This window comes from Carassius auratus, unplaced genomic scaffold (assembly GCF_003368295.1).
Source record: "Carassius auratus strain Wakin unplaced genomic scaffold, ASM336829v1 scaf_tig00022935, whole genome shotgun sequence".
NCBI classification, from domain to species: Eukaryota; Metazoa; Chordata; class Actinopteri; order Cypriniformes; family Cyprinidae; genus Carassius; species Carassius auratus.
Genome location: NW_020525227.1, coordinates 14,534 through 34,108, shown reverse-complemented (window position 1 = coordinate 34,108; position 19,575 = coordinate 14,534). Strand labels below are relative to the sequence as shown.

General features: G+C 36.4%; 2 protein-coding genes and 1 long non-coding RNA gene across 3 annotated transcripts; 1 reads left to right on the top strand and 2 right to left on the bottom strand.

The window, feature by feature from the left end:
* Positions 1-334: 334 nt before the first annotated feature.
* LOC113077635 (uncharacterized) lies at positions 335-4,279 on the bottom strand. The gene is made up of 3 exons (XR_003281371.1): positions 3,437-4,279; positions 3,237-3,276; positions 335-419 (listed from the first exon to the last, which is right to left on the bottom strand). It is a non-coding gene; the product is annotated as an uncharacterized LOC113077635 (long non-coding RNA).
* A 5,298-nt stretch (positions 4,280-9,577) lies between these two features.
* LOC113077634 (DNA-directed RNA polymerases I and III subunit RPAC1-like) lies at positions 9,578-12,881 on the bottom strand. The gene is made up of 8 exons (XM_026249948.1): positions 12,798-12,881; positions 12,484-12,553; positions 12,285-12,392; positions 11,803-11,922; positions 10,621-10,773; positions 10,314-10,463; positions 10,111-10,227; positions 9,578-10,020 (listed from the first exon to the last, which is right to left on the bottom strand). Exons 4-8 carry the CDS (start codon positions 11,804-11,806, stop codon positions 9,986-9,988), a joined length of 459 nt encoding a protein of 152 aa, XP_026105733.1. The 5' UTR covers positions 11,807-11,922; positions 12,285-12,392; positions 12,484-12,553; positions 12,798-12,881; the 3' UTR covers positions 9,578-9,985.
* A 709-nt stretch (positions 12,882-13,590) lies between these two features.
* On the top strand, positions 13,591-19,243 carry LOC113077636 (polycomb group RING finger protein 6-like). The gene is made up of 10 exons (XM_026249950.1): positions 13,591-13,920; positions 14,338-14,437; positions 14,563-14,659; positions 14,950-15,005; positions 15,108-15,167; positions 15,286-15,406; positions 15,911-15,938; positions 16,166-16,264; positions 18,009-18,095; positions 18,456-19,243. The coding sequence occupies exons 1-10, from the start codon at positions 13,780-13,782 to the stop codon at positions 18,501-18,503; spliced, it is 837 nt and encodes a 278-aa protein (XP_026105735.1). The 5' UTR covers positions 13,591-13,779; the 3' UTR covers positions 18,504-19,243.
* Positions 19,244-19,575: the final 332 nt, after the last annotated feature.

Genomic DNA, 19,575 nt, shown 5'->3' with positions numbered 1-19,575 from the left:
CACTCCACAAAATTATGCACACAAGTCAGAAAAGCTATTCAACAGCAATGTCAAGGAATTCTCTGATCCGAGATCACAAACAAATGAATGCCATTACATACAGAATTAAAATGAACTTCTAAAACAATGTCACCATACACGAATGCTGATTATTTAAAGCTCCTTTCCAGTTCAAATAAACATATGACCTAATGGCCTCTACATTATTGGGAGATGTGAAATCTTCCAGGTATACCGCTCTCCCTTTCATTCCCAAAACCCCATGCGCAACCCCAAGCAAGCTGTGCATGCAGAAGAGATGGAATTAAAGCTCTTACCTGGGCAAGCAACAACCTCCAACAGACATCTTCTCACATGTTTGGCACTGCTCTTAATGAAATGGTGTTGTTCAGTCCACGCACTGTTAGCATGGGCTTCTTCTGAAAAATAGAAACAGGCAGAAAGGGGTGGGGAGTCAGCAGGAGGAGGGCGCAAAAAAAATCAAAATGTAGAAACAAGAGCTCAGCGAGAAACAGGAAGTAGGAATTACACTCCTGCTCGACACTGCGCCCAGGTTCATTAATATGCAAATTGCAATACTTGTGGGAGGGAGAAAATATGAGAGTGAGAGAGTGTGTGTGTGTTTGTGTGTGTGACACAGGAGAGGATCAGAGAGGGAGGGAGGGAGATGGAAAGCGAGAGCCAACATTGTCAAAGTGACCTGTGAGGCACATTTTAGAGCACACTGGCCATGTGATGCTGTTCTTTTTTTCTCACCATGTATTGCCTATTTTTGCCTTGTGCTGCTAACAGAGATAAACAGAGGCAGCCAGAGCCCAGAGGCACGGAGTCATTACCGCCTAGTAAAGCTACGACACACTGCATAAACACACACACAAGAACACGTACAGCCTGCCCTCCTGATGCTCCCTGGGGTCTGCTGTACAGCTCACCCCTGCCAGAGTGAGACACACACACTCTATCTGCTGCATGACTGATCTGCCTTTTCCTCATACAGCCGTCCTTCTGCTCTTTCCATGTCCTGTACATTTCCTTAAACCTGCATTGTTGTACATTGTTATGTCTGATTGATAAATTCACAAAAAATGTACAGTAGGGTAGATGCGCACAATATATTGGTACCATATTGGTTATTAGGCATAAAAACATAATTGTTTTTTTTTATATATATATAATTGATATTCAATTGTACATGCCTATTTAAAATACCTTTGCTGTCATTTAACAATTATGTTAATATTTGTATAATATTGTATGTTTAATATTTAATATACGTGTACCAATATACGTGTACTACGTGTACACATATTTTATAGTGAATATTTACATAAATATTATTAGCAAATTATAAATAAGTAGTATTAGTATAGTAAATATTAATTATAAAGACACTAATTTAATAACCCTTAATGAATTCATAAAATTTTTATACTGTATATATTTTAATATTGTGATGCCTAAATTCACTTGTAGAATTGAAATGATTGATTCTAGTTTGTTTTCTTTTTTCATTTATTTAGAGTAAAAAAAGCATAAAATATTGGAATATTAAATTGGAAAATATATAATATTAGAATTTTTAATATCTATAATTTTAATGTCAGTGCCTGTGAGAGTACAATGATTAGATGGTATTTACATGGCAATTTTTCATGGTACAAACAAAAACATGCTTTTGTAATTACAATAACTGTGATTTATTCATAGTGACAAAAAATTGTAATGTTAATGGAAGTTAAACTGTTAATCATATTCGTATACCATTCTATTTACATAGTGCTTTTACTTCTGCTCTTAGGAATAGTATGTTATATACACACACACATACACACACACACACACACATATATAGTGTAAATATACTAATTGTGATTAATTCGTACTGACAACATCTACCAGGGAACATCCAGATACATTTACAGTAAGTACCTTGGTTTTTCCCATTACATGTGTCTTTTTCAGTAAGTATAATAACTGTGATTTATTCATAATGACAAAATAATGGTACTGTTAAAATATTCATACAGAATGCCATTTACTTCTAAGAATATTATGGTCAAAATCTTTTTTCATTGAGTATAGTAACTGTGATTTATTTGTAATGATTTTGTTACCAAATTCATATAGCAAGATGTCTAAATAAATGGTACATCAAAGTACTTTAAAGAATACCATGGTATTTCCATGGAATCTGTCCAAAAACATACAAATACCCTGTTCTATAAATGGTGCAACTGCTATTTATTTGAACAGACAAGAAAATGGTTCCAAACATACCTGGAGCACCGGGACATTGGAGAAACAGCCCAGAGAGAGTGCTAAGGTGTCTAATTTCTTCCAGAACCTGTATCTAAAACTGTCTGAGCACATCAGATTCACATCTGTCTTTGTCTAAGTGCACATTCACATCTTCAGCCCTCCTTTTTTAAAGACTCACTGGCTTTCCCATAGTCTGAAAGGACAGAGGTCTCTGTCCACATGGCACCCGCTCCGTGTCAGTCCCGCGATCAATCCGACACCTCCCTCGCTCTGCCCCGCTCTCCCTTCTCAAAGCCTCTCCCTCCAGTGGGCTGTGCTTCTAACTACCAAATCTCACACACCACTGGTCCTTTACGTCCCATGTCAAAGCCGCCTGACAACTCCAGAGAGGGGGGAGTGCGAGAGCACTCAGCAACCTCTTGATTTCACAGACTCTCATCCGGCGTATCTAGGGAACAAGGCACTGCTTTCATCGCACCGCTCTTATTACATGTCACCTGTCACTCAAAATCAATATGGTGACAGAGAGACAACACTCTCCATCCCACATGCGCACAAACAACCAGCCAGTTCAGATGTAAAATCAGTCCCTGCGATTACTTACTCCTAAAATGCCTTTAATGAACTCTGATTTACTTTCCTCAGCTGAGTGGAGCTGCAGGCCAAAACACAGTGAGCGAAGAACAAAGAGAGAGAAAAAAACAAGAAGGGTTTTTTTTGCGCTGCTGTAGGAAATGGCTTTTTGTTTTCAGAACCACAGATTGGCTTTGATGCCCTGAGCCTTGGGAGATGCACTTCACCAGACTGCACAATCAGGTCCTGCTCTCCCTCTCTCCCTCTCCTTCGTCCTCAGTTACACGCGCTCACAATCCAACTCGCAGCTCTGCTGAAAACAAAGATGATTCCTCCTGCCTTTCCTCTGACACCACCATTGTCGAAGCTTAGATGTTTACCTGGGTGCGCTGACACTCACTTACCTTCGCTCGCAGTCACGGTGGTGTTCCAGGTGCTGCCACGCTGTCGAGAAACAGAGAGGAAGCATCTACAATCAACTCTTTATCCAATTAAGTGCATGAAAACAACACAAAATGCAGCCAGTTTATTATACTAAAATGGCCTTAGTTCAATAAAAACTAATCTAATCAAGTTCCATATTGTTTGCCTCACCACATTTTACCTTTTCAGGGTCTGTGCTGTTTGTGCTAGTCGAAGCTCGACGTATTGATGATCTGGAGCTGGGTCAATTAGCCCTAAAAAGCATGGACAGAGAGAGAGAGAGAGAGAGAGAGAGCGAGAGAGAGAGAACATAGAGGAGAGCAAAAAGGAGGAGGCGGGAGAGAGCATACGGATCCACTGGAATAAATATGACGCAGAGCCAGAGCAACTTCTCCAGCCCGCTGTACCCAGCGAGGGCACTGTCACCATGGCAACGGCAGAGCAGTGATCGCTCGCCGGGGCACACAAGGCACGGCATTATTCTGTCTTTCACTCGCTCGCTGGAAATACACTGTTCCACTCAGACGGCGAGCACGTAGGCAGGGGGACGGGCGCCTTGTGTTCAATTAACTCTACTCGTTCTGGGCCCCAGGAGCCCAGCCACCTGTGACCTAAGATGAGGACCAACGCTGCTTAATGTGAAGATTATTTGAGGACATGCTAAATGGGTCACCGATCAGCATTTGGAGACGGATCCTTACAGACTCCATGTTAAACAAAGCAAGGTGTCTGCCTAGTTAAGTTGAATGAATGAAGTTTATGTGGCATTGTTAAATGAGAAAACTTGGGGTGTTTACACGACAACAAAAAGAAGAGAAGTTTTTCCTTTGTGTTTTTGAAAAGATTTCTATTCAGGTGACAACATTGTCAAAACAATCCCTTTTCACATTGATCTATGCAAACAAATAAAAATGCTGCATTATGCATGCCAGGCCGGTAGTTGGCGATGTCACTTTGTAAAGAAACACTGCATACATACCTATAGACTGAACATATAATATGCATACGCATGACCTCCTCGTTTCCACAAATTTTTGTACTTTAAATGAAGATGATAAAGGTATTGTTTTCAAAAACCTGAACTTCTTGTTTTCAAAAGTTAGTTTCTCCAGGCCAACAAAACACTGTTTTTGTGTACATGAATGGTCAAAATGCATAAATGCATAATAGTAACTTACACTCCATGGCTAACCTGCTCCGGGGCAGGTTATGTTCTGGGTTAGAGATCTCAAACTGAAGTTGGACCAATCAGATGTGAGAAAAGTGACACATGTCTGACACAAAGTCACTCCCCCAGTTTATCTTGCTCCAAATTAAAGGTCACTAATGCTTTTTTTTTTTTTTTTTTTTTAAAAGGAAGAAGAAGAAAAAGAAGTCTTTCTTTAAATATAATTTTATGATTCATATAATTATTATGATTCATATTATTATTTATTTATTACACACAAGCAATTTTAGTTTAAGTTATTATAAATAATTTATTTTAAAATTTTAAATAAATATTAATGTATACAGATCATGTAATATACATAAGATGTAGTATCAATAGATTGCACTATTAAAAAAAAATCGGACCTTACATGTTCGAGTCTCTTATAACTATTTATTTTCAAATGTATAAACCAACGTAACAAGTTTCTCTTGTCACTGCACTGATAGGGCAAGATTATTTATTTTATTTGTCCTCCTTTATTTTTTATATGACATTTAAATTTGTCATATACTTCAATCTCTTAACCTTTAGCAAACCCTTTAAAAACCCTGGGTCTCTCGCAAGAAGTAAATCAAACTTGCTTTGTGTTGCGAGACTTGTGATTGGCTGTTCGCCAGTGATGTCACACATTAATTTCTGCACGTGCTCCACAAACTCAGGAACAAAGACTGAGCTGACAAAGAAATTTGATGATCAGCTTAAAGGGGGGGTGAAATGCTCGTTTTGACTCAATATCCTGTTAATCTTGAGTACCTATAGAGTAGTACTGCATCCTTCATAACTCCAAAAAGTCTTTAGTTTTATTATATTCATAAGAGAAAGATAGTCTCTACCGATTTTTCCCGGAAAAACACGAGCGGCTGGAGGCGTGACGTGTGGGCGGAGCTAAAGAATCACGAGCGCCAGTAGGCTTTTGCGTTGAGAGCGTTTGGAAGCTGTGACACCGTGAGGACAAAACCAACCAAAACAAACCATGGCTAAAAGTCAGATTCAGCGTATATATATGATCCAGAGGCTGAAATTTAACAAGAGCAGCATCAGCAACAACGTCTCTATGTGGTATGTACTGAAACTGTATATATTTGCTTAGCGGTTTTGGAAAATGACTAAGTTCCACTTTGTCGTCTTTTTTTTTTTTTTTTTTTCTGTAACGTTACATGTGGAAAGTGCAGTTTGATGACAACATCGCATGTTGTTTACTTGATGTGCTTACACGCCGATAGTTAAGTTAATAACACAGAGATATTTGAAGCAGTTTTACTCACCGTATGCAGTTCCAACACACGATTGTGACCCTTTTTCATTGGGACTGCATTATCCTTAAGAAATAAACGATGTGCAAATCCGGCGTCAAACTGGAGCTTGTTTCTAAAACAAGCATCTTCGAAATGCAGGGGAACAAACACAAACACTTGCACAACTCCGTTGATGCTCTGTAAAAATAAACTCCATCCACTGGTCCCTTAATGCTGTTTCTCTTTTGGTAATCTGTGCAGGGTTGTCTTGCCCTGGCAACCAAAAACGCACTTCTTTTGTGACTTTTCGCGACGCTCTCGCTCTGATCAGTGAACGTCCGTTGTTCTCTCAGTGCTGTGCTATACGGGAGCCCGCGCTCTTCCGGCAGAAGTGCCCTCAGGACCCATATAAGGAAATTCCGCTCCATCAAACGTCATACAGAGCCATACTCGAAAAAAACTTTCCGAAACTTGTGACAAACCGGAAGGAGTATTTTTGGAACAGAAATACTCCTTCAAACGTACAATTTAATTTTTGAAACTTTGTCCATGTTTAGCATGGGAATCCAGATCCCCCCCCCCCCCTTTAATGGTACCAACATAGCCGGATTGGAGAGGAAGTCAAAACTAACCCTGCAACTCTGAATTTGTTCAGCTACCATCATGGTACAGGCCCCTGGTCTACTAGTCTCACAGCCTAGTCGGACTGTCCTGTTGACTGGTTTTAAAGAGGTTTTAGGCTCTCTTTAACTGGTTCAGCTGGAACATTAACTTACATTTACATTAAGTCATTTAGCAGACGCTTTTATCCAAAGTGACTTACAAATGAGGGCATTGGAAGCAATCAAAAACAACAAAAGAGCAATGATATATAAGTGCTATAACAAGTCTCAGTTAGGTTAAACACAGTACACGTAGCAAGGGCTTTTAAATAATCTAATAAATAAAAAGAAAAAAGATAGAATAGAAAATGAATAGAGCAAGCTAGTGTTAGAAGTCTTTTTTATAATTGTATAATAAATAAAAAATAAAATAGATAGAACACAAAAAAAGATTAGAAAGGTAGTTAGATATATTATTATTTTTAGAATAGAATTGGAATGGTGAGTGCTAAAGTAAGTGGGTCAAATAAACTTAAGCTCGGAATAGTTTAAGAGAATTTTTTTTTTGTTGTTTTTTTGTTAGTCTGCTGAAAAAGTTAGTTTGCTGGTTTTAGATGGTTTAAACTGGTCCCCAGTCTGCTATGAGCTGTTTTTAGCTAGATGACCAACAGGTCTTCTGGCCTGACAAGCTGAAAAGTGCCCTCTTTAAATATACCAATAAAAATTTGTAACATCTTAAAACTGTCTACTCTGGTTTGCTGATGTCCCTGCCTGGTCTGTTGACAGGCTTTAAAGGGTTTGAGGCACTTTTACGCTGGTCTGGGGCTGGGAGACTTGCTGAAGAACAAGTTGACTAAACTACACATAGGAGACGAGCCCAAACCAGCTAAGACCAACTTATACCCACTTAGCATATTTAAAGCTGGTTTATTCAGTAGGATTTCAAAAAACAAAAGTGGTTTAATCTGGCCCTCAGTCTGGCCAAGCTGTTTTTAGCTGGCTATTTTCAGTTGAATAGTGCCCAAAAAACCCTCTTAGACCACCCCGACCAATCTGGAAGACAAGCAAACCAATTTAGACTGGTTTAAGCAGGCTTTGTCAGCAAGGTAGTTCTTTGAGAATGCCAAAATCAGCCAATATTCTTGCATTAAACTTCCCCTGCTATTCATTATTCTAATTATTTGACCCAAGCTGAAATCAAAAGCAATTTGTTGTATTAGCAATGGAAAGCTGAAGTAGTTAGGAAAAATGGTAATGTCCAGACAGTCAAAAATATAGTAAGTTTTATCTTAATGAGCTGTCAAGCTGTGTAAAAGAAAATTCCACCCAGTGGGCTGAGGAACTGGGTGATCCCTACACCATAATTTGCTTGCTTAGTAAAATACAGTATGTTTTATAAACTACAGCTCTGGCCAACAAGGATATGAGATTTTTCTTCTGTCTTTTTATGCTTTGAGTGCTGTCTGCTGCTTGCCAAGAGCAAAGCTGAGCAATGAGACAGGATGGAGAGGAATGGAGAGTGCCAAGTGACTCCAGTCTTAACCAGTCTCAGCAGAATCATTCTAATGATGAGACCCACACATTGGAAGGTGACCCACTTATTGTGCAACGCCTACTGTGATTTGCAGTCTCCAAAGATGCCCTGGCCCAATTACAACATGTACACATTGTGTGAGATTATGTATTTGCTTGTACGTTATGGGTGGGCGGGTGTTTGGTAGAACATAGCTCAAAATGATCTACTGCAGATGTGGCGACCAACCATAACAATATGCCAAATTTTGACTAAGTGCACAAGGAAATGGCAGCAGAATGTTTGTACGGAAATAGCGAAGAACTTCTCCTGTCAAGCTCAACAAATGGTATTAAGTATCTGGATTGTGCATAAATCAGAATGAACTTCATCAGGTGTTCTGGTGTTTGTATCATCCAGAAAGAAAAAAAACATGATTTCACGCATAATGCATTCATTGCTGACTCCAGCCCTCATTGTTCCAAACAATGCCCTACAGGCAACAGCAGCATATGCTGGACATTAGCTCTTGTAATTCAGTCAGCATGTTTGTGTGTAACTCAAAGCAGACAGCATGTGCGCTTAAGAAGGACTGATAGCAAATAATCATTGCATGTCTATTGGGATGATCTGTATAAAATATAGGGATTTTTTAAATGGAAATTTTCCAAGCAAAAACACCTCGCACTTAGTTCACTGAACTGAACACCAAGGTACATTTTCAGGCCACTGCTACAAAAAAAAAAACCTGCCTCTAGTACTGCATTATTTATTACTACTGGCACAACGAGATGTTAAACAGTGTCAAGCGGAGTACGTCTAATTAATCTAAGTACATTCCAGAAGACTGAACTGATTGCCTCCTTCACCGTTCATTCCAGGATACAGCATTTGATTTCACTGATATGAGAGCAGAGCTGGCAGGCAAAATAAAACTAGACAACGCTTCCCTTTTTTTTTCTTTTTTTAGTGGAACTATGAAGATGGATGATCCAAAACAAACGGAAACAAAACTCTGGTATACGCATGCAGTGTTATGGCCAACCAGTCACATTTAATTGCTAGTCTAACAGTTTTGTTGTCTTATTATTATTAAATTTAAAATGATTTTATTAGGTATCAGAGTACAAGCAATGGCTTGGGGTCAAACCGACTAACTGGATTCAACACAGTTCACCAAAAAAAACCATACTGTCAAAAAAACAAAAACAAAACAAAAAAAGTTTAAAAAAATAATAATTTTACAAAAATAACAATAGAGTTACAAAAAATAAATAAAATATTTTGTAACTGTTTTCTTTCTCTATATTTTTAAAAACATTTTAAAGAGATGTGTGGAAAAGCACACAGTAGAGCATGGCACTAGTAGTAATGCCAAGATCATGGGTTTGATTCCCAGCAAACTGAGCCCTAACCTAATGAAAATGCACACCTTCAATGCAGTGTAGGTTTCCTCAGATAAATGCACCTTCCAAATGCATAAATGTAAATACCCTCAGAGGGTAGACAAGAAACTGACATAAAATCAAGTATCAATGACCCTAAATGAGAAAAAGTGACATTTCAAGATAAACATCAAAGGTAACCAATACTTATTTTAACTTTGTAAAATTAAAATGGGTCAAATTGACCTGCACGAAAATATAATGGCAAGGTGCTTTGTTCAAATGTTCCCTACACAGATAAAAATTCATAGACAGTTTGTCATTTTGTCAACAACAAAAGTTTAATATACATGGAAAAACAAATATGTCAAAAAATGTGTTTTGTTAAATATAACCGGACATCTTAAATCAAACAGATTAAGTTGACTAAAATAAACTGCTTGAATTTATTCAGGAGTGAGATTTTGTTTAAATAAACATGAATGTCAAAAAGATTCCAGAATGCGGTTACGTTATGGCCAGAAGTTAAATAACAAACAGCTCACTGGAATTTGGATGAATTCACTTGTGAAGTGAGTTTTTTAGCTTAAGATTTAAAAGATATGTACACAGTGTCAGTAAACAATCACATGACTTCATTTAAGGCTATGGGATGAGTGCGACTGGCCTTATTTTCTTCCATCTAGTCCATTTCTGCCGCATCAAGCTCTGTGAGAAATTTCTGGCACTTATAGATGAGGACATTAATGGCCTCAGTAACCAGGACATCAGGAGGAAGGATCTCAACTGAGATGGACTCTCGTGGACTCAACTAAGACTAAATAAATCAACACAGAAGGGAGATTTGACAATGCATATGGAAAATCATCAAACAAACCCAACTCAATGCTTTTAGTTGTAAACATACATATGAAATGATCCCGCACTCTGCCCAGTTTCACCAAGTTCTTCAAGTCATCATGCCGGAGAACTTCTCTGCTGCATGTGTCTAAACGACTGTTGACAACTTTAGCCACCTTCCTTCCTGAAATGAATAATTATTAGATTATAACACAACAATAAAAGTACCAAATATCAAGATTACATGGGAATAAAGCGAAATAACCCTACCGTTCACGTTCTGGATCTCAATAACTCCTGGTGAGAAGCAGCGCTTTAAACTCTCAGCTTGTTCTCCCTCAATGGTCTGTAATATTGTGATTTCAGGAAGAAGTCTGTAGCTTGCAGTGGCCACAGGAGAAAACTTGGCATGATCCTTGCCTGTGAGGTGCAAAGAAACTTTCCAGTTTATAAATACACAAGAAACTAGGTACTGGATGTTGGAGTTAGATAATAACTATAGCTTTATTAAAGAAATATACATATGCTTCACTGGAAATCAAAGATCTATTTGGTCAGGAGCCTTTTATATTATTACCTATTCCCTTGATACAGTGCATGACTATATCCAGTTCCTGCCCTGGTCGAAGTTGTGCCAGGAGAATGTCCCCATGCACAGGACCAATCTTGGCACCTGCAAACACATCAGTCTGATTTCCAATCGGGAGCCATTTAATGTCACCAGAGTAGACTGAAACCAAACACAAGAGTTTAGTCACATACTGTAAACAGGACAGTGATAAACAGAAAGTTTTGTCATGGTTAGCAAATAATATGCAAGTAAATTCTGCCATTATTTACACACTCTCACTTTGTTCCATACTTGTACTTTTCTCCTTGGAACACAAAATGAGCTAGGCAGATGTTATGCAGTCTAAGTCACCTTACCTTTTAAATTCATTGCATCTATTTTCCATACAGTGAATGGTTACTGAAACTTTATTCTGCCTTACATCTTTTGTGTTGCACATAGGGCTGCACAAATAATCTAAACAAAACCGCTTAAATCATTATATGGTTAGTGTATTTATTTATCAAACTGCAAAAGCTGTGATTTAATTCAATAAATACAATGTGCTGTGTGTTTCAGAGAGAAGTGCAGCACAGTGTTCATTTAAACTCAAGCAGCTCCAGAGCCGGCATTTGAGTTCTGACTTCGGGAACACAATATAGGTCAACCAACTTCCCAAACTTGTAATGAGAAGCAGTTATAAACGAGCTGTTGTCACCAAAGAGAAGTTTTAAGAACGCCCTGTGTTTTTTTTTTTTTTTTGTTGCACACAATAGTTTAACATTTGAAAATGAAGAAATTAAGATGTGCAGTAGAATAACATTTGTACTGTTTTAATAAAAAAAAAAGTTATAAAAAATTAAACCGTAGTACTGTGAAATAAAAGTATTTTTATATTATTACTTATTAATTATTTATTGTTTATTAATATTATTATTTTTCATTATTTGATAGTCATAAATATAGATTTTTTTTTGGCCAAATTGGGCAGCAATACAAACAAGCAGATCAAACCCGGTGCTTTTTTTTATTTTTCTTCACAATCGCTTTGTTTTTTATTACATAACTTTCAAAATAAGGATCAGAGAGAGGGTGAATAATTGATCATTAAAAAAAGCTAAATGACAAATTGACAGTAAACCAATTTTTGCATATTAAAAAAAAACTACTTAATTAAATTAAGTACCGGTAAACCATATTTTTACTCACCCATGTGATTAAGATATAACTCCTTGGGATCTGAAGAGTCTTTAGGGGCTCTAGTATTCCTGGTGCATTTTACCTTCAGCTGAAGTTGAATTGTGTCAATTTCAGTGCCTTCCTGATCATCTGACAAACATATACAACACATAATATAATTTACATAAAAACAACAAAAACAAAGAATAATCAACAAGTTCAAAAACCAAATTTCTTATTAAACTAACATTTTTTTCTGAAGAAATATATAACCATTTCTAATGACCCAGATTCCTGTACTCAAAAAGACGGGAATCTGCTTTAATGGGCACAAGGCCAAGCCTATGAGCCAGAATCTCATCCTGAATGATTGAGGTGTTGTTGTAAATGAAGACTTTTTCAATGGCCATTGTTTGGACCTATTTTCAAATTAGATGATGTTCAAAAAAATGTGTTCAAAGATCATGAATGCAGGCTGACACTATGGACAAAAATCATCAAACACACAGTACCTCAGCCAGTAATATACGGCGAAAAGAATTGGTGATGACCGCGTCTATTCCAATCATATCAAACTCCAACGATTCCTCATCCGAGTGAACTATATCGACTCTGAAAATCTGCAAGAGTAAAATTATAAGTAAATCAGGTATAAAACGTCCGTCTTAGCAGCGTCTATATAATAAATGACTGCCAGTACATTTCTCACACCTTTTTGAATTTTTCCAAGTCCCATGTCATCGTAACCAGGGTAATTTCCTGGATAATGTGTAGTATGGACCTGTATATACAGTAAAATGTGGCTTTATATGTAGCTTACCGGAATACCCTCTAATAAACAATTATAAAAGTGATCATATAAGTCTAATAAACAACAACCATTGCAGTTTGAAGTAACTTGAAGTAAACCTGCACGATAAGTGCAACAATATTTTATTAAATAAGGGTTACTTAAATTAACAAGAAAACAGTCTATATCAACATAAGCACAGTGAATATTATGCACATTGTTATGCCAAATTCACCCAATATTACTCTATTACGAATTTCATCCACGTTGCTCATAGGCGCCGCCATCATTGTTGTCGTGTCATTCTTCTCTTGCGCCGATAGAGGGTCGAAAACTTCCATTCAGAAAGAAACTGTATTCGAAAAGAATTTCACCATTGTCATGCTTTAACAAAACAATACACACACCAAATATGAGATAAAAAAAATATATATAAAACAATAGCCAACTATATATAAGTTTTAATGAAGACTTTGGCGTTCTGTATTTCAACTTATTGATAAACCTCTTAAACTGTTTAAAAATCCTACAAGGTTACCATAGCCGTTAAAACAAGGTTTTTAGGTTTTCAACGGCTCTTATTTTTACTATGACGAAAAATGTAATATTTTTTAAATTTTTCTAAATATTGTGGTTTGGTGCAGTTAATGAAAACAAATTAATTCAGATTTGTATTTTCCAATAAGTATGTAATAAGTAAGTTAAATCAGATGCCCCTGGATCTCTGTGGTCTGGATGAGTCAAGTAAGTTAGATGACAGACCTACACACAAACACACACACGCGCGCACACACACACACAATATATATATATATACATACATATATATATATATATATATATATATATATATATATATATATATATATATACATACATATATATATATATATATATATATATATATATATATATATATATATATATATATATATATATATATATATATTCATTTAAATGTTTATTTCTTAAACATTAATGTATTTGTTCCTTTGGGGACTTTTATTCTATCTTCACTGCAGCGTCACTGGAGTATTTCGCGCACACCGTGAAGGTGCACAAGTAGATAAGTTAGGAGTGATTCTAAACCCGTACCTGGAATTAACTCTTTGTTGTTCATCGTGAATGAAGTCGTCCAACCAATCCAGAGAGAGCAGACAGGTGACCGTAGTTGTTCTCTTGCAGTTGTTTTAAGGGCTTCAGTCTTTGCATGCTCTATGGACGGAACTGTGGACAGAGTTGTGGAGGAGGGATCCACGCGTGGGTTCTCTCGGACGGACGTTTCCCTCAGCGGAGGGGATGAGAGCAGGGACACCGACCACAGCCAGAGATCTCACGAAACACAACCTGACGACGAGGTACAACACTAAATTAGTAAATTAGTCGAGTTTTTACTTGAACTTGTAGGCTATAAAAGGTTGTTATATCGCATATAAGAATTAATCCCCTAATAAATATGTTTGTGTATGTTTATATGTAAATAAAATATACGTATATTAATACTATTTGTTTAATACTTAAACTTAATTATTTGTAAGTTGTATATGAGCGTTTAATAAAGGAATATGAGGTAAAATTAGGTAATTATGTATGTAGTATATTGTATACACTTTAAAAACGTAATATTTATGTGTGAGTGTGCGTGTGTGTGTATATATATGTATATATATGTATGTATATGTGTGCGTGTGAAATATACGTTTAAAAATAAAATTTAATTTATTTTAATTTATCATTTGTTTAATGTTTAAGTAATGTTTGTTTTTTGTTTAAAGCGCTCTTTGCCCATTAGGGATTTTTATCCCTATATCCGCTGTGCCCTCTGCAATGGATTTTTCATTGATGCCACCACCATCACAGAGTGTCTTCACACTTGTAAGTCTGTTTTTCCCCACTGGTGTAATGGTATAAATTTAATTTATTATTTTCTCTTTTTTTTTCATATAATCTGTGATCTTTACACAGTTTTGAATCATGCCTGTTTATTTCCCCTTTCACAGTTTGTAAGAGCTGCATCGTCAAGCACTTTTTCTACAGCAACAGGTGTCCTAACTGCTCGATTGTTGTGCACCAGACACAGCCTCTGAACAGTATCAGGTAGCTTCAGTTTTATTGAAGTCTTGTTTTATTAATACTGTTCTTGTCGATTTCAACTTTAGTGAACTGAGCGTACAGGGCGTAGTGTTGTTTACCACTTTTGCTCTGTCACTAGAGATTTAGTCTAGCTGTTGTTTTCGAGACCATCCCTTGTGTCTAATTACTGCTGCCTAGCAATAACAGCCTCACATATGTCCTGCGGTCTTTAAGGATTCTTGTATGCTTTAGTGTTTAATTACTGGTCATGTTTTAGCCTGGGAGTAAAATTTCATCACTTTTTTTTCTATTAGACCTGACAGACAATTACAAGACATTGTTTTCAAGATGGTTCCATATTTGGAAGAAGGTTAGTGGAGTTTATGTTAAACACTTTCTTGTTACACTTTTGTTCCCCCATTCTGTCATTTGATACATAAACAACACAAAATATGTGTTTTTTCTTCATTAGATGAAAGGTCGCGAATATATGCATTTTATAAACAGAGAGGGCTTGGCGTTCCTAAACCAGGTTTGTTTATGCATTCACTCAACTTAAGTTTATTATTTGAATATATATAGGTATATAGGTGATATTATTCTATTGTGCTTATGATGCAATCTTTTTTCTTTATTTGTTTCCCCCCTAGTGGCGTCTCCAGCTACATGCCCAGTAAAGCCGCATCAGAGACAGAAGAAAGACATGCTGCCTCAGTCTGTTTTTACAATTCCCTCAGAGCTAGATGTGTCTCTGATGTTGGAGTTTGTGGGGTCAGTAATGTTCATTTGAGATTCAGCGTATATCATTAATGTCGTTTAGCTTCTAGAGCTTTCAGCTGACTCTATGTAAATGTAATGAGTTTTGATAAAAAAAAAAGGCAAAGACAGGTTTCATTTTTGCAATAACACACCATGAATTATTCAGAAAGGCCCGCAACATGCATTAAGTAAATAGGGTAAATTTAGTTTTCATGTTGAATCGAAGTTTTCTGAATGCCAGACAGGTTATTTTGTGTATCATCACTAGATGGAGCTAAACAGTCAAAAATCAAAAGTCTCTTTAAAACAGTGATTTTCAACATTTTTCTTTGAAAGGCCTCCCACTGTTCAACACAGTATTCAAAGCCCCTCCCAAGAACCACTTGCCATGTGCTCTGAATTTGCACAACTGTAAAAGCCCGCCTATTATTTATGAATTATTTGATTTATTACAAAAAACATGTAATCTTTTAATGTTTCATCTAATCTTTATTTTTACATGTTTTTGATTTACAGAGCTGAAGAGGGTATTGAGAACTTTAAGGTAACTTTTAATATTTTGTCAGTCTTGCAATATGATATTTTCGTACTTTGTTTTGTGTGTGTGTGTACTCACACAAAATAATGTACTTTGTATTACGGAAACGCATTGCAATATTATTTATGCTTAATATAAACACTTTAATCATGGTGTAGAATTGAGCTGAAGTTGTGCTGTAGGCCTTGCTGATTTTCCGTTTTTAATATCCTGATTATATTTTCCCCCTCAAGCCCCTTGAAAGGAAGTATGTGCGTGTGTCAGGGGAAGCCACTGTCCGTCATGTGGAGCTTTTTATCAGGAGGAAGATGGAACTGAGTCAAAACTGCAAGGTGAAATACAGATTTTATCACCCACCAGTGTATTTTGAATCATAAACCACACTCTGTATCAGGGTAAGGTCTTGGTCTTAAACAGCAACATTAAACCAGACGCATAAATCCTGCATCAGATGGTCAACAAAGTCAGAGGGGTGGGGTGAGCAGAACACCCCCCATCTTTGTTAGTCACTGAGTAATTCGTACTGACAGAGTCATTTTATGCAAAATTGTTAAAATTGCTAAATTCAGCAAAATTACTCGTCCTCTTTGGGTTTCCACAATGAGGTCATCATGTTAAAGTGTGATTAAAGAAATGATGTTATTAGGATGTTCCCTCTCCCTCTCAACACTTCACAATCCTGCCACATTGATGTTTAATTAGTTTCCCCCTAATCCTAATTCTGGATAAGGATTTGAGTCTTTGAAAAGAGCCACAGCTCTGTCGAGCATAGTAATGACTCTCTGTGGTTGTGAATAACAGAGATTATGTGTGAAACAAAAATCTAGTGCTGTTTATGTATATATTTTACAGTGTCCTTGTTAAATACTGTATGTTGCATATACTTACTATAGTAATTCAAGGTAAGAATGCATAATTACAAGCATCTAACCCTAAACCAAACTCCTAATATTAACCCTATAGTAGATATATGTAAGTAATTAATATTACCCAGTACTAAACTGTATAATTACACTGTAACAATGATACCTTAAAATAAAGTATAATATTGAACTTTAATACACATACAACAGATGTATACTTATAAATTTTCTTTATTTTCATTGTTAATTGTTCATAGTATGTATACATGTGACTTGGGGCATTTTAAAGATATATTCTGGGTTCAAGTCAAGTTTAGCTCGACAGACAGCATTTGTGGCATAATGTTGATTTCCACTTCTTCTTCCAGTCTGGGTTACTGTAAGGCACACACAATGGAAGTCAATGGTGCCAGTCTGTAATGCTGACATGATATTAGTAGTGTAAAAAATGCTTATTGTGTTTTATTAATGTATTTTACGGTGTTTGTTGCCAGGACAGCTTAGTTGAAATCAGAATTAATGCTATTATAAAAGTCTAAGCTTCATAGTTTTGCTACTTAATTGCAGCATTGTGATCTATAGTCACATGCAGCAGTTGTTGGTAATGGTTGCTTGCACGTTGTGAGGCTAACAGTCATATTTGGATTACTGGCTTAAGGGTTTTTCCTGGCGTCCAGACACTCAGTGTTGATAAGCTAAGACTGATCTGGCTCGGTGAGGAACACCTCGTAGTGCCAGGGACATCTACTGGGATAGAGGTGAAAGAGGAGGCACGAGGGCTTTTATGTCTGGCTTCAGGATAGCCCGCTGTGCCCTGCTCCATATACTAGACTAAAAATTGTCTAATCATTTTGGGAATACACTGAGGCTGTATTGTATATGCTTATGGAGGCTCAAAGTGTATTTCCATCTGGTATTTTAGGGTCACTGTGGAAAAGCAGTCTTCTATAAAGTTTGTACCCACTGGAATCCAACTTTTATTAATGATGTTTGCTAATGCAAGAATTCCTGTTTCTATTGCATTACTTGTGATATTTTAGTTAAGGTTTTATTTCTGAGAATTCAGCTTTGGCATTGTGCTATGGTCAGGAATAGTACTTCAAAACATGCAGTGTTTTGAGGAGGAGTGCTATTACTTTCCTAAAGTGATCAGGCTAAAGGCATTGGTATTGCATCACTTACATGAACATTTACATTCTACTTCATTTGACAGGTTGATGTTGTGTGTGGAGAGCATCTTCTTGAGCAATGCCAGTCTTTGAGAGAAGTTTGTAATACCATGGGAAAAAATGCGTTGCAGGTGGGTGTCTGATAAAATTTACCTTTCATATTTTTTTTTATTTTTTTTTTCTGTTATATACTTTTGCAAAAAATAAAATGACTAGAGGCACAGAGAATTTCTTAAAATGACAATTTATCCAAAAATTAAACACAAAAAAAGGTATTTAAAAAAATGTAGGTAACCAAACAGTTTCTGGTCCACATTGACTTCCATTATTTTTTTTTTGTATTTTTTATTTACATTTTGTCAATTGAATAAGTCCTTGCTGAATTTAAGTATTCATTTTTTGTTGTTATTTTTTTTCTTGCTGACCCAGAACTTGTAAATAGTAATGTAAATGCTGTATTCCTTAATACCTTTCTTATTTTCCCTCTTTAGGACGGCATGCTGGTTCTGCATTTCGGACTTGTTCTACCTGCTCAGTAAAGAGGAAATACACAGAAAGACCAACTACTGTGAAATTTATATTGTACAGTGGTTTTATTTCAATGTTCTCATATAACAGTGATCCTATGCAGTGATCCTTTGTCTTCCTGGTTGCCTTCTGCTCAAAAAGATGAAAAATATGGCAGCATTGTTTGAGCAAATGCATTAATGAGCCATTTCCAGAATATACTGCTTGTTTGTTTGTTTGTTTGTTTGTTTGTTTGGATGATTGATCTTTGGTTACAATTTCCACAGCTGTAATGGTTCTATGAATGCTCTTTTATACATTAACAAAAACATAAAGTAATTATTTTACACCTTGTCTCTGAGAATATATCGTTTGACATCAATTGTATTGCTTGGTTTTGTTGTGCTTCTAGTTCAGCTGACAAAAAGAGAATCTGTACTTTGGAAAAATAATTCACTCAAGTACCTGGACTGTACCTAAATTGTTAAGTATTTAATTCTGTACAGCAATGAAGATGTTTGTTTGGTTTTCTGTCTTTCTTTCCTCAACTCTTCTAGGGCTGTTTCTAAGTGTTTCTGGTTGTCTTTGTTTATTTTCGATTGAAATCTATGTATTGTTTGAGCCATATTGTGTTATTACAAGGCTTTTGGGGGAAAGATCTTTCAAATGTTTTTTTTTCAATATTGTAATTGAAGTCTTGTTCGCCAGATCCACGCCATTGCATATAAATACTATGCAAATATTACGCATCCCTTTTCATTTAGTCATCTTTATAGTTTTGGAAAATATTTTATGACACACACTGATTTTCTGTTTGTGTGTTGCTGATTTCAAACTGAGACAATGTCTTATTATTTATGCCTAAAAGTTAGGAAACATCTGTATGGGATTCTTTGTTTAAGCTATTATCATAAAAAATCACTGGAGGGTCTAAGGCTCGCTATAAGAGGGAGAAGAGGGATAGAGAGATGTTTCCCACTAACCCACAGGGACTGTTGAAAATGGTTGCCAAAGAAACCCGAATTAAACCCCCTGTATGGCTTCGCCATTTCAGTGATTGACCGTCTTTTGGAACAACACAAAGCAGAAGCTCTTTTTTGGAGT